The sequence below is a fragment of the Pyrus communis genome, chromosome 3 (assembly GCF_963583255.1).
Source record: "Pyrus communis chromosome 3, drPyrComm1.1, whole genome shotgun sequence".
In the NCBI taxonomy this organism is placed as follows: Eukaryota; Viridiplantae; Streptophyta; class Magnoliopsida; order Rosales; family Rosaceae; genus Pyrus; species Pyrus communis.
Window position 1 is genome coordinate 17199655 of NC_084805.1, and position 14753 is coordinate 17214407.

General features: G+C 36.3%; 3 protein-coding genes and 1 pseudogene across 3 annotated transcripts; 1 reads left to right on the plus strand and 3 right to left on the minus strand.

The window, feature by feature from the left end:
* Positions 1-649: 649 nt before the first annotated feature.
* LOC137730244 (ankyrin repeat domain-containing protein 2B-like) lies at positions 650-4282 on the minus strand. The gene is made up of 9 exons (XM_068469307.1): positions 4122-4282; positions 3951-3995; positions 3153-3340; positions 2582-2794; positions 2330-2478; positions 2029-2188; positions 1553-1645; positions 1180-1319; positions 650-1082 (listed from the first exon to the last, which is right to left on the minus strand). Exons 2-9 carry the CDS (start codon positions 3985-3987, stop codon positions 983-985), a joined length of 1080 nt encoding a protein of 359 aa, XP_068325408.1. The 5' UTR covers positions 3988-3995; positions 4122-4282; the 3' UTR covers positions 650-982.
* Positions 4283-6264: 1982 nt separating this feature from the next.
* LOC137727434 (F-box/LRR-repeat protein 12-like) lies at positions 6265-8550 on the plus strand (annotated as a pseudogene).
* A 419-nt stretch (positions 8551-8969) lies between these two features.
* Positions 8970-9962, minus strand: LOC137728314 (transcription factor RF2b-like). The gene is made up of 4 exons (XM_068467134.1): positions 9841-9962; positions 9609-9741; positions 9344-9428; positions 8970-9046 (listed from the first exon to the last, which is right to left on the minus strand). The coding sequence occupies exons 1-4, from the start codon at positions 9960-9962 to the stop codon at positions 8970-8972; spliced, it is 417 nt and encodes a 138-aa protein (XP_068323235.1).
* A 1925-nt stretch (positions 9963-11887) lies between these two features.
* LOC137727280 (cytochrome b561 and DOMON domain-containing protein At3g07570-like) lies at positions 11888-14538 on the minus strand. The gene is made up of 4 exons (XM_068466146.1): positions 14236-14538; positions 13578-13977; positions 12458-12747; positions 11888-12229 (listed from the first exon to the last, which is right to left on the minus strand). The coding sequence occupies exons 1-4, from the start codon at positions 14407-14409 to the stop codon at positions 11999-12001; spliced, it is 1095 nt and encodes a 364-aa protein (XP_068322247.1). The 5' UTR covers positions 14410-14538; the 3' UTR covers positions 11888-11998.
* Positions 14539-14753: the final 215 nt, after the last annotated feature.

The following is a 14753-nucleotide window of genomic DNA, read 5'->3' on the forward strand; positions in this document are numbered from 1 at the left end:
ATATAAGAGGTTCATGCATCATAGGGAATGTTGTCATACTTCAAGATCGTTTTAAATATCTTAATTTATTTTAAAAGAAATTAACTGGCAGAAAACAGCTAAGCCTTTGAATTTGTAGAAGATCATTCTTTGAAAGCTGGAATTGCATCTCCAATGTGTTGTACCACGTTCAACAAAGAAAAATTAAATTGAATCAATAGTATGTTGATCAATTCAATAAAATAATAAATTAATTATAAAAAGAATGATTAAAATGTAATACTTAAACTCTCTTTACCACAACATCGAGAGCGTGCTGATAACGTGTTATAAGCCTAATTTACTGAATCATATAAAAGACACGAAGAGGGGGTGCGTTGACAATAGAAAGAAAGAGAGAGATGTGTGTGTGTCATATCCATACCCTAATAGGATTATAACTCTAATAGAATAATATCAGTCTACGAGATATGATAGAATCCCATAAAAATATTCCAGATATAATAGAATTTACACAATTTCATTCCTAATCTAATAAGATTGCAGCAAAAACTAATTTATTGATTTTTCAAACGGCCCCTTCGTTTAGTTTTTCCCTGCTCAGTGCAGTCCCCTTCATCAGTTTAACCCTACTTTATGTTGAGAGTGTTTTACTCAGAAACTTGAGTAGTGCAAACAAATTATTTGATAAGCAATCAATCACCATCTTCATTTTTTCTTTCACCAATGAGAAATGAAATCCCAAAATAACAACGAAAGCTACATGTCATACGCCACACAACACGTTCCATGTCTCCCATCAAAATGTTTTAGGTTGTTACTAACACATTCTAGCGACGTAGGAATCATAAAAGGTAAACATAACATAGACAAAGCAGTAAGGTATGGGGCTGCTTATATCCTCCTCACGCCGATCCAATCGTCCAAGTAGACTGAATCCAAATCGGCATATGCCTAACATGAAACAACCGTAAGCATATGCCAACCACAACTTTATGAAGAATTACAGGAAGGCGTCCTTCTCGAGCAACTTTAGTACGTCATTTTGGTTGTTCAACTTGGCAACGTCAATCGGGGTTTTGCCGTCCATGTTCTGGAGAGTGCTGCAGATTCCGGAAACAAAAGAGTATCAGTAAACCTACGAGTGGGGCAATATCTAATTTCATATAGAGGCCTTAAGAATTTTAACAAATGGCTTACACAGCTGCGCCATTCTCAAGTAGAAGTGCCACGCATTCCTTCCTACCATAACCGGCTGCATAATGAAGTGCGGTGTTTTTGTTCTTATCAAGAGCATCGACTCTTGCTCCAGCCTCAAGAAGAGCTTGAGCACACTTCACCTGAAATGAAATGAGACGCATCTAAATACCTCCATATATCAAAGTATAAAACCATTAACAAAACTCTATCCCCCACCCCTTTTTCTTCATGATCATTTAGTTTCAGCAGTAGCTTGTGATCATATCAGAACTGCATGATTTCCGCATATGTGCGAAAGGTCCATCACCTGATGATAACAAGTATTGGCTTGCAGAAACAAGTAAAAAGAGAGGGACTCCGAAAGATATCATACCTCACCATATCCACATGCAAAATGTAATGCTGTCCTCCCTTCTGAATCTTCCTCATCCTTGTCAGCACCAGATGCTAAGGCAGCTTTCAAACCCTAATTGACAGATCGGAAATTTTAAACACTTGTACATCTGCTAAGTTGAACCAAACACGTCGGGTATATACAAATCAAGGTTCAACATGGAGGTATATTTCCTGATATCAAATGCTAAGTTACCAGAAATCATGCAAGCATACTAATAGAACTAATTAACATGAAGAGCTTGGGTGTAAAAGCCATGAGTTTGAAAGCAGAAATAAGTTCAAATAGAAGACATTTTCAAATACCATAATCATGCCTCAATTGCAGAATTTCTTATTAACAATTAGGACCAACTAAATTGCAGAATTTCAAATACCATAATCATGCCTCAATTGCATAATTTCTTATTGGCAATATCTTATTAACAGTTAAGAGCAGACAATGGTGTGCTCTACCTCCACGTCACCAACACTAGCAGTGTGATGAACAATTGATTCATCCTCATTTCCGGCATCTTCTGCTTCTTCTGGTGCTTCAGTAGAAGTAGCTGCATCCCCAACTGCAAGACCCATTGCTTCTCCCAACTTCTGCAAAACGTCTTTATCGTTCCAGTATCTGCAAAGCAGAATTTCCTTCTTTAGCACACCAAAAATATGTACTCAATCAAGTCCAATTCCACTACTATGTCTCAAGAAAGAAAACGTTATAGCTTAAGCATTAGTTCCCAGCTCCCATAACAAATCTAGGATTACTAACCTCATCATGGCAGCTGGACCACCAGTTTCTATTTCTTCCAAAATAGGTTTCAAAGAAGGATCTTCTTTGATACGTGACATGCGTTCCTCAAGCTGATCTTTGCTCGAGGGATTGGCGAAACTCTCAAGCATGGTATTCATAGATGGATCCTGAGTAGAAAAATTAATAAGCTTGAAATTCAATCAACCAAACGACTTGCACAACACTCAGAATAAATAAAAAATAATCATGAAAGGAGAAAGACCACATTACCTGCATCAATGCACTACCAAGGCGCTCAGCCATGGTCATGAACTGAGGATTCTGCATAACCTGTTGCATGGTGGAATAGTACTGTTGACTATCAAACTGAGGGACACCTTCATCAACTGACACACCTTGAAAAGTTTTCTGAAGTTGGTCTGCCATCTGGTTGAATGAAGGATCCTTTGCTATCTGTTCAGCTAATTCCTTAATGCTAGGATCCTGGTGCATATGACATATAAGACACTTTGAGCAAGAACCAGACTGATTGAACTTTTTAAACGTTTTAAAGTTTTACTAGTACTTGAGTTTTGGATTGGTAGCACAGTTTCGCCCATTTCGCATCGAGGCATAATACCCCCAAATTACTATAGAGAATTCAATACATTGTGAAATGGATGGCATAGTGCACATTGCTCCCTGAGATTCAGTGTAAAAAGGCGTATGTGCAGCAACAGAGGTCTGAGACTTGGATAAATTATAAACTTTTCAATTATTAATTTAATCGAAATTATTCTTCTCCCATGCTCAGTCATTCAAATGTTTTCAAACTCAAAACGCAATAAAAGCAATAACATACATTCAGCAAGCCAGTCATGGCTGAGAAATCAAAAGGATTGGGAGGAAATCCAGCCTCTGGAATTTGGAATGGGGTAGCCCCTGGTTGTCCTGACAGTGAGTCTCCAGAAGATGCCTCAGGCTTGGGACTTTTGTTCTCTGTTGTTTCGGGTTTGGAGCCCTTGTTCTCTGTAGAAACTGGCTTTTCACCTGAAAAAGATACGATGAACGCGAGAGTGGCATACTCTTAGTCTCTTAAAATTAAATTCCAAAAGACATTGGCGGTTTTTGCATCCAGTTTCAATGAAAAAATCAATTAACAAAAGGATATAGAAAATAGTTATCAGACTAGCCAATTATCAAGCTTCACTAAAAAAGTAAATAAAATTAACCCAATTTACTTGGACTACTTTATCATGGTCTAAAAAAGCAACCCAAATTACATATTCCTGCAGATTATCTAAAACACAAACAAAACCCTCACTTCTCACTACATGTTTAAGATACATGAACCCAAACAAACCGCTTCACCGTTCACAAATACCCTCGGTGCTATATATCCGGATAAAAAACGAATAAATAAAACTGGCTGCTAACCAAAGCATCCTTTGATCAAATTAAGAAATCCAAATAAAATTAAACACCAAAATCTGCAAGAATTTTCAGCAAAACAAAGAATACTTCTCTCTTTTAACCCTCTAAACCCACTCCTAGAGACTGACAGAAATTCAGACACGCTGGAATTGCTAATCAAATGAACACACACACACACACCAAAAAAAAAAAAAATTAACAGTGCGAGAAACAACACCAAGCATACCAGCAGCAGCAGGCACATCCTTCTGCGCGGAAGCCATAGGAGCACCTGAATCGACGACGAAGAAACAGAACAATCAATCTCCAATCACCAAACAACGATTCAAACCCAAAAGTGCGTAATTTATCAAGAAATTCACACAATCGATTCGAGAAAGTGCGAAAATGATCGAACCTGATCTTCGGGATGCGATGCAGTGGAGATTGAAGTGGGGAAGGAGAGTGAAGCAGGAGGTCCTTCGCAGCAAGCAAAGAAGCGAATGCTTCAGAGACTTGACGAAGGGGCAGGGGGGGAGGGAGGGAGAGAGAGAGAGAAAGAAGCTTGGCTCTGGCGGATTCAGAACCCTATAAGCTCTATTGACTTAGCAGCTCACCACCGATTTCTGTACTGTACACGACTCAGTGGGCCATCTCAATCCTCATCCCTTTCCCAATTCCCGAATGATTGGCTCTTTCTTTGCTATTATTCACCAAATTACTCTTTTGCCTTTTGGGCTTGACATGCATTCGGCCGACTCAATTAGCCCAATTCTCTCTCGACAATCTGTCAAGAGTAAGAGCTCGTTTAAAAATTCTTTTAAAATGATTGAAAATACTTTTGGTGAATTTTTTTTTAATAAATCTTAACAAAAATACAAATAAATTTTGAAAAAACACTTAAATGCCTGAAAGCCTAATACTAGTGCTTGTTGTAGGAAGCACTTTAAGTGTTTTTAGAACCAAAAAACATTTTCGCTAAAAGCGCTTTCAGTAATTTTAAAAACACTTCTAAACAAGCCCTAAGTCTTGAATTCAAATCTCGTACACGATAGTTTATGAATAGATGTTGCAGGTTTTGCATTGCAACATTTGAGCGGCTAGACGAATAATTGTATAATGTATTGCATGTTGACCAATATTTCACATTTCGATCTACAGGGTGAAATGGCCTGAATTCAAACCTCAATTACATTGTGCAGTTTGCACTATAAGATGTTAGAGGATGGGCGATTGATTGTGCATTGCATATCAACCAGCATCTCACATTCTGCAATTGCAAGAGTTGTGCAATCAAGGAAACGATAAGAACATCGTAAAACCCAAGTTGAAGTTTTCTTGTTCACTAGAAAAAGTATAAATCTTTCTTGCAAGCACGTTGCAAAAGTGACATACTTTGCAACGAAAGGGAAGAAAGGTATCTCTAGTAAGTGAATTCCTACCAAATATTTCGTGTGGAAGTAAGGATTCTTTTATGCCATTAATGAAAATTTTTTGTATCACAACAAGCAAGTTCTTGTCTTACTAAATTTGGTTACGTTATAGAAATATTACTAAAATAGATGAAAAAAATATAACGTCATGAGCTTATCTAATTGGGCACAAAGCCAATACATTGTAACTACTAATTGGACTCCTATGACTAATTCAAACAGAAAGTGTATAAAGTGAACTAGTAGAAAAAAGAAGAAAAAGGCAATATGTTATCAACACTAGGGATAAAATTACTTCATTGTCGTCAAACTTTTGCAATGTGACTAAAATAGATAGAAAATTTCTAAAATTTAAAAGCAGGGGCTCATCTAATTGTATTTACAGTAGAATATCGCTTATAATAAAGAAAAAAAATGCAATTTTGTATTTTATCCGTACACGTGTTAGTTGAAAACATTGATAAAATTACCCCTACAAAGTACCCCAACCTAATTTAGGGTACATATTAAAAATTCAAATTATGGGTGCAAATAAAGATTCTAAAAAATGAACGGTACACATTGAAGTTAAAATATGGGCACAAAATGAAATTAAATACACGGGTAAAAATTTAAACAAAAAAGAAAACTGATTTGAATTAAACAATGGTTGCAAATTAAAAAATGGTGCAAATTAAAAATAGAAATATATGATGTAAAAATTTAGTCATAAATATAAATATTCAAAATGAAACGTTTTGAAAATGGTTATAAAATTTAAATATGCTAACGTGTATTACGATCTAGATAGAAATTAAAAGACCTTTATCAAAAATTAAAAAAAACAAACAAAAGATTTCAATTAATAAAAAAAAAAAATAGGGATAGAAACCTAATTTTTAAATAAGTGAAGGCAGGCCAGGATAGAACCCAAAGTCCGGCCCACATCATATTGTTGATTTTTTTTTTTTAAAGTGTTATTGGAATTCGAAAAATTTTATTATACACTCCTTACGAGTATTTTTTTCTTCTAAATTAGTGTAGAATGAGAATTTTTGAATGCCACCAACAATTTTTTTTTTTTTTTGGAAACGTCCCACATCATATTGTTTGGAGTCCAAGAACTTTGTTATCTGACAGTCTTCCAGTTTGATATCCCAAGCCGGCAAAATCCTTTGACCAGACAAGAACGGAATTACGAACATCCCAAAGAAAACACAAGCTTTGCACTCTGATAATATTGCCAGCAATTTATGTCAATGAATCGGAGGATATTGAGTCTGAATCCGATCTTGGGTGAGTGAAGGATGTCCCAAGCTCAAGTCTCCTACAGGTGAATTTCCCAAATTCCGTTTTTTGTTCTGAATCTGAATGAGCTGCCATTTAATTTCTTCACCCAATTTCATTACTTTCACACTGGTTCATGTTAAATTGTCAATTTTCTCACTGAATTAACCATTTATTTATTCATTTTTGAGTGCTTGAAATCATCTGGGTTGATTGATGAAGATTGAATGTTTGACCTTCATCACTCCAGTCTCATTGGGTCATTTGGGTTAGTGAAAATTGGATGATTGCTTAAATGTGCATGTTTTGCTAATCTTTAATTAGTTTTCTGGTTCCTGAAACTGAAATGTACAATGCTTGGTTGTTAGGCTGAAATTGGTTGGTTTTATTTTTTGAATCTGTTACAGTTGTGGTTCTTGTGGATACCCTTTGAACTTGTCGTCTTCAAATCGATTGACCGCTGAGTCTGGCATAGGCTCCAACTATAGAAAGTCCATCAAGAAAGGTCTTATTTCATTCCTTACAGTTGATCTTAGTCGGTTCACACAGGTTGATGAGGTAAACTGTTTTCCAGTCTCTTGGGGTCGTTATCGTTCAAAGACTAAACTTCTCTGCCGTAAATGTGGGGTTCTTATCGGTTATGGATATGGAGACTCTTCTGTTCTTTGTGGTTTTGACTCTCCTAACTCATCATCTGCTTCATCTTATAGAAAGTTCAATATAAAAATACGAGCTCTACAACCTTCGGAAGAGTGCTAACATGAAACCTACTTGTAGCTCTAGTACTAATTCTCTTACCACCATCATGGACTTGCCTGATGATTGTCTCGTCTTTATTTTCCAATGCCTTGTTTCTGGCTCTGACCGTGAATCCTTTGGCTTGACTTGTCATCGATGTCTTCGTGTTCAAAATCTTAGTCGTCTATCCTTACAGTTTCAATGTTCATTCAAACAACTTGACATTTTTTCGTTATCACATTCAAATACCAATGTTACCATTAGAACCTTTCATCTTCACAGGCTTCTTACTCGCTTTCAGCATTTACACTAGTTGCCCCTATCCGCGTGCACAGAGCTACCAGATTCAGGCTTGTCCCACTTGTTAAATTATGGTTCACATTTGCACACCCTTAATCTGGAGTGTTGTTTAGGTATTACTGATCATGGGTTGTCTATGGCAGCTACTGGTTGTCCCTCATTGCAAGTTATCAGCCTTTACCGTTGCCAAATTACTGATTTTGGGTTAGGAAATTTGGCTAAGCTAGTCTTGCTCAGTTTTAAAGGATGTGAATCTATTGAACTGCTATTTTATTTCTGACCGTGGGCTAAAAGCTCTTTCACAAGGTTGTCGTCAACTTCAAGCGGTTAAGATATCACATTGCAAGGGCATAACTGGTGTTGGCTTTAAAGGTTCCTCATCAACTTTAGCTTATGTAGAAGCCGAATCATGTAAGCTTGAGCCAGAAGGTCTTTTGGGAATTGTTAGTAGAGGCGGGATTGAATATTTGAATGTATCTGGTATCTTTCAAAATTGTAGAAATGGCTTGGCAGCGATTGGGAGGGGATTTGCCTTCCTCCTTAAAATTCTTAACCTTCGGCTTTGTAGAACTTTTGGTGATGAGTCGATTGTAGCAATTGCAGAAGGTTGTCCACTACCTCAAGAATGGAACTTGGCATTGTGTCATGAGGTCAAAATTGTGGGATGGTCTTCTATCGGGATGAGTTGTCACAAGTTGGAGAAGCTTCATGTCAACCAGTGTCGGAATCTATGTGATCAGGGTTTAGTGGCTTTGCGGAATGGTTGCAAACAACTCTCCGTTTTGTACATGAACGGTTGTCCTAAGATTACTTCAACAGCAATAGAGTTGTTCAAATGTTATAGGAGTGAGGTTACCATTAAGAATGAAGAGAAAATGTGCATAGGTCCCATCTGGGAGTTGAGATGATTGTTGATGAAAAAATAAATTGACTTATTTGATATGAAATTCTCTATTATTTTCTGAAGATTTAAGTTGCTTCAGCATGTGTACTTGACTTGTGAATTTCTAATTGATAATTTGTGAAATTAATTTTACAATATGGTGTTTGGTGCACTGATAAGTATGTGATCGTTTTGATTTAATGAATTTCATATGGATTACTAGTAAAATCAATTATTGTGCTAGCTTGCAATCGCAACATGTTGTCTTTTTGCACCTAATTTTGGATCTCCTTTCCGTAGATTTAGATTAGAATTGTATAAAATATCGCTTCGTCAAACAAAAGAAATGGGTACAATTGACAAAAAAATAAGTCACGTAAAATGTAAATATTTTTAATTTAAATAAATCTAAACTTATCATCAGCAAAAAAGTACATTGAACTTGAACAAAATTATTTTCACAATAACATCTGTTTCAACTTCTGCCGATCATGCTGCTGCCCAAACTCCTACTGAAGTTTTTATTGCTGAATCTGTGTGCGGACTTTGGAGAAGGACTTTCATGACATAGGTGCACCACTACCGGGGCATCCTGTGAAATGATGCTATGCCTTGCGGAGAAAAAACATGTGTGCATCGATCCAGATCAATCTTTTGAGTTATTGTTTGAGAAAACATGTCTTTTCAGACGTTCAATCTCATTTCTGCTGTGATAATTCAAGGCTGTCATTAAACAGAAAAAATTAAAAATATATTTAGTCTGACCATAATACATGATGTCTTAGCTGTCAACTAAATGTAATGTTCATCGTGAATTAACGCTTTTTAATAGTAAGCAGTTTAGAGCACTCACTCTTACAATCGAGGTTCTGTGTTGGATTCGCCTCTCCCTCAATAATATCGCTTACATATATATATATATATAGTGTGTGTGTGTGTGTGTGTGTGTAAATGCTCTTTATATTGTGTGCATTTTAATGTAACAAAGTTCATAGAAGAAAACTAAACAACAGTTCTTACCGTCTTGCAATTCAATGTCTTCCAAAATATGGTGTAGACATTCTTTCAATCTACTGTTTTCTGCAGTTATGTAAAGGGTGTCTACCTGCTCATAAAGAAAAAGATAACAGAAAATTTGTCACTGTGCATAATTGCAACGGGGCTTATTGTTTGGGCAGATAAGAGCGTTTACTCCTGCACCCGAAATCTAAAGTTAAATTCCCAATCCGCTAATATTGCCTGTATAAAAAAATATTTGAGTGTGCTAAAATCATGTTGGATTTACCTGCCATTGTTCCAACTGAGCAGTCAGAGCAGCTAATTCAAACTGCAAGCTTTGTATGTTGCATTCAAGCGTCTGAATGTACATCTTCTTCCTCTCCTTTGCCCTCATAGCCGACCTCCGGTTAGTCATAATCCTGCGAAATTAAAAAAAAAAAATTAGCGCAAGCATGTCACTGACGTTGGTTTATAAGTATTTTAGCTTAACGAGTATTGAAAATCATCGAAACACAAACCTTTTCGCGAGCTTTGGATCGCGCTGAGCGACTTCTTCACGAACTGCAGCAGGCCTTTTTTTGGTGCTGGGGATTGAGATGACAGTATCATCTTTGGATGAAGTTGAGCTTGAACCATACATTGTGCTAATTCTACAACTTCTCAAGCAATGAGAAAAATATGACTCAACTAGTAAAGTTCTAGTCGCAACGATTATATAAATATACTGTCATGGGATTGTGGGTAGGTTAATATTATGGGATTTATTTCCATAAATAATAGGATGGTAAAAATGGCAGAGACGTTGAATAAGGGCTAGGAATTGGATTTCTGTGTGTTTTCCAAGAATGTGCTTACAAAACAAGGAATTATGTTCATATTCGTTTCCGATTTTTTAATCCGTGAATTAAACAAGCCCGAAACGGAAGAAATTAGGTCAATGTGCAAATGTCCTAGGTTTGATTCATTCCCCCAACATCGCTTGTATAGAAACATAAAAACTGAAGAATATCATTTCCTCTTGCACCCGATGTCATGCGTTTGATTCATTCCCCCAATATCTAGCTTGCTGAATTATTATTATTTTTTAAAATGTTGGGGACACCATATTTTCGTACAAAATGATGTGGCCTGGTGATGTGTTTATTTCCAAACATATTTGGATATGTGATGTTGATCAATGACTTAGTCTACATTATCCTTGTTTATGTCTCTTGGATATTGGCCGTATATAACTCTCTTATCATATCATATAATATCACAATATTGTATAAAAATTGTAGTCTCCCTAAGTCGGTTGTTATTAATCACTGCAATGAAAAGAAATTAATGAGAATCCGGCAAGTATATGACAAGTTGGTGTACCCATTGTCAAGAAAGATTCATCGGAAAGAAGTGAAATCTTGCCAATGAACGTCCAAATTTTTCCCTAAGGTCTTTCCCGACGGAGTTTTCATGGCGAATTTATCATCGAAATTTTTTTTCTTGGAAAAACCCTTTTCTGAAAAAATGTAAAGATTTTTCATTACATAAAACCTTACAACCTTTTAGTGTTATTCCAAATTGATCTCAATATTTTTAAACATTCCAAATAAGTACCCAACCTATTAAAAATGTCACATCCGTTAAGCCCCAGTTAATTTTTCAAACATAGATATATATTACGTTCCAAATCCACCAATTGGGTATATCATGGTCAACATTAATATTAGTTGCCTCAAAACTTGAATTTCAAACATAGATTATGTAATATGGAACCCAATACACAACGAATATTGAATTGAATCGAAAATGGACCCAAATTGAAATTATATTAGGAGGGCAATCTCCTAATAAAGGAGAGGGTTAAGATTTTTTATAAGGTTTCAAGGAGTTTGTTTCCACTCATGTGATTTCCTCACACGTCAATTCACATCTCAAAGCTTCCAATTTTCTTTGTGGGCGGTGAAGATGGTGGTGGCTGCATCATAACAGTCCATACATTTCAGCTACCTTAATGACCTTCTTCTCGATGTTGGCGGCTAGAGTTGTAGGGTGGAGTTAGTGGGTTTGTGTTTTGTTTGGAGGTGATGGCATGATGAGGCTGGTGGTGACCATTCGTTGGTGGATGATATGCTTTTATGACATTTTATTGATTTTGGAGACATAATATGCCCGAGTTAATTTAACAAATTTTTAACTAAGGCTTAATGGATGTGACATTTCCAATAGATTAAGTACTTATTTGGAATGTTTAAAAAAGTTGAGACCAATTTGGAATTACACTAAAAAATTGAGGAGTTTTAGATACTTAATCCTTATTATTTACTCTTTTTGTGTAGCAACACGGTGTTCAAGAATTTTGATCGAATATGTAAAACCAGATTAAACTGTCCTAGATTTGTTAAGGGATTCAACACTTTTTCTCTTCTGGTAAAGGAAGGTGGTTTTCACAGTTTTTTTTTTTTCATTTCTAACCATCAGATGAAAAAAAATCAAACAAAAATGACATACAAGATTAAACATGAGTGTGTGAGAAACAAATTACAGTGCAAAAATTTCTGAAAGGCGTATGTCATATACGTAAATGGTATATCTGTATCACTTCAAATTCATGAGATGATTAAAAGAAAAACTTTCAAATTAGAATGTCTAATTAGTAATAAACAAAGAGAAAGTGGCCCCCCCAACATACACACTTTATTTTCTAAGCCACAATCTTAATTCAAAAATTAAAGCAGTAACAAATAAGATAGCAATAACAACTCCATAGCCAGCACTCCATCCCTTTCCTTTCTCTCCCAAATGGATTCCATAGAAAACATTTGCTACCGCAAAAATGATCAGAATCCTTCCCACACCTTGATGGTACCAATTCCAGTACTTTCGCACCTTCGATTCCTTCTCCGGTCGAATCAAAAGAGCCATGACCTAAAACCGAAACAAACCAAATGGAAAGAAAGCAATGTTTATACAACATCCATATCATTGACAAACAAAGAGTTTATACCGCGTCGTTATGCTTACAGAGAGGGTTTAACCACCATAAAAAAAAAACAAAAAAAGACCCCTTATCTTTAGCGACTCTAAAGTGCAGATCACATCAGCATGATAATGTGGTATGACCGGAATATATGTAACAAAAGAAAGAGAACAAACCTGAAGACAACCGAGCACAAGAATGAAGATACCAAGAGATTTGTGGGTGGAGACATCAGCATTGAGCTTATTGTTTAAGACAAATCCACAAAAAACACCTATTATTCCGAATATAAACCCAAATGACTGAATGCAAGTATGAAGATAAAACCAAAGTGGATCATATGGTTTAAAGTAACGAGCCACTATTACACCAATTATCATTAAAATGCCCCATCCTAGCATGTTTAGTACTCCATGGCTCTTCCTCAGTCTTGAATGTGGACTCTCCGTGCTCAATTTACTTTGACCTGTTTCAAAATTGCACCAAAAAAAAAGGAAACAAAGACGTTATGTTGTTAGACTATGAATTTAAACTACACATTCAAACAAAAATTAACATGATCCATAATCCAAAATTCGTAGTCCGACAACATAAACATCTTACTTTGCCAGACAACCAGAGAGTTTGTGAATATTTCCCTTTCGTACTAAGATTTGTATGAAGTATAAGACAAAGATAGGTAATAGATCAATTCATACCAGATTATTCAACTGGTACATGTTTGATAGGTTCCAAATAAAACAAGAAGCAGATGGGTAGTTGTTTTCAATGTTCAACAAATCAAAATCAAGGCTTAGGTGAGGGTCAACATCACAATTTCCACAATTCCTCAGGTCTGTTACACCAATAAAGAAAGAAAATAACCTCTTAGAGCAAGCTCATTGAAAGTCTTCAAGTCTCTAACAATGGCGGAGGATATAGACCCTCCTAGAGATCCGACAAAATCTCGGATCTCTAAAGAGATTTTTGCTCTCTACACTTTGAGAAATTTTTATTTACAAGTAGGATTGATGCTAATCCAATACGGGCGCTAAAGTGTTGTGCGTTTGGTCACATGGGCAGGTGTTCGATTCGAGGACCCTAGAATTCTCCCTACACTAAGGGTCTCTAAATCTGTGTCTTTATAATTTTCTTATGTGATAATTTGATTATGTGAACAAGACGCAAGCCTCATTGAACTTGCTCTAACACCATTATTAATAGTTTTACGTTTGATTTCTCATTCTCTAATATTGCTCGTAAAAACAAAACAAAAAAATTAAAAAGTCAACCTTAGTTGGTTTGAATTGTACTCACCTGTGATATAATTTATGTAGGTGGAGACCTTGTCACTATGCTCACTCAATCTGTAGTTGGGAGCCACAGGCAGCAACCCATCTGGTCCAACAGAGTATATGAGCCTTGATAGCGGCTGATTGGTCTCCAATTGGAACCCTAGGTACAATCTGTTGGACTGGGATGTAATTAAGGAAAAGTTGGTTCCAACTTGAAGGCTCCCCTTGTTGGGCTCCACAAGGTTAGGTGAGGTCCCACCCAAGTAATAAGGTTTGATCTCTCCTCCTGTTGAGGACATCCACCCCACAATTGCACTGGAACCCACCATCCGGCCGTTGCGTGAGAACCCAATTGCAATGTATGAATTAGCAGCTGGTGCTGAGAGGACAAAGGTCCATAGATTTGATGAAGTTTGTGAGTACTGCAAAAATGATGTAGTTTTTCATATAAACCAGCTTTACCATGAATATCATTGGATGTGATTGAGATGACTATATATGCATATGTATAGTGTTTTTCTCTGGATAGGATGTTCGTTTTTTTTCTTTCTAAAAAACTGAAATGGGTTGAGAAAATCTAAAGGTGATCAAAGGAAGAAAAAAGGAACCTCTTGCAAAGAGAATCCCTCAGATATATGTATATGAAAATGAAAGTGATGGAAAAGAAGTGATTGACTTACTCTGAGGATGTAGTTATGAGCATCCCAAACAACAAGGCAATTGAGAGAAGCTGCATCAAATGGCAAATTGACATTCTGCAAGTTTAGACTCGAGCTGCATGAATCTGTTTGTGAATTCACTCTGGCTGATAAGCCAAACATGACGATGATGATGGAAGCTATGAATGCCTTCATCTCTCTCTCTCTCTCTCTCTCTCTCTCTGTGCGGGAGAAAACAGGGAAAGTAGTGGGCGATCAAATGAATATTTGAACAGATGTATATATACCTGGAACAAGTTGACAAATGATTGAATATTGTAACTTGTAAGGAGAGTTGATAAAAATAATTGAAGCTGTTGTAATTATTTATAATTATTCATTAGGTAAGCTGCATAACCTAGCCTCCTTGTTCGGATATATAAAAAGAAACTACTGCTTTCCAAGTAATGCACTTCAGATTTGTGACATATGGAACAATATGGGCTGGTTCAAAGCTTATACCAAGTAATATTGCGCCCATGTTTCACATTCTTCGTTTG

Bases quoted from the DNA above. Each gene is read 5' to 3' on its own strand.
- LOC137730244 (XM_068469307.1), bottom strand. From the start codon at position 3,987: ATGGCTTCCGCGCAGAAGGATGTGCCTGCTGCTGCTG. The intron at 3,341-3,950 runs GTATGCTTGGTG...TATCTTTTTCAG, and splicing joins GGATGTGCCTGCTGCTGCTG to GTGAAAAGCCAGTTTCTACA. The intron at 1,320-1,552 runs GTATGATATCTT...ATTTCATTTCAG, and splicing joins TTGCATGTGGATATGGTGAG to GTGAAGTGTGCTCAAGCTCT.
- LOC137728314 (XM_068467134.1), bottom strand. From the start codon at position 9,962: ATGTATGGTTCAAGCTCAACTTCATCCAAAGATGATACTGTCATCTCA. The intron at 9,429-9,608 runs GTAAATCCAACA...CTTTATGAGCAG, and splicing joins CTCAGTTGGAACAATGGCAG to GTAGACACCCTTTACATAAC. The intron at 9,047-9,343 runs GTAAGAACTGTT...GTTTAATGACAG, and splicing joins AGACATTGAATTGCAAGACG to CCTTGAATTATCACAGCAGA.
- LOC137727280 (XM_068466146.1), bottom strand. From the start codon at position 14,409: ATGAAGGCATTCATAGCTTCCATCATCATCGTCATGTTTGGCTTATCA. The intron at 12,748-13,577 runs GTGAGTACAATT...ATTTTGAAACAG, and splicing joins CTACATAAATTATATCACAG to GTCAAAGTAAATTGAGCACG. The intron at 12,230-12,457 runs GTTTGTTCTCTT...TTTCGGTTTTAG, and splicing joins TTGTGCTCGGTTGTCTTCAG to GTCATGGCTCTTTTGATTCG.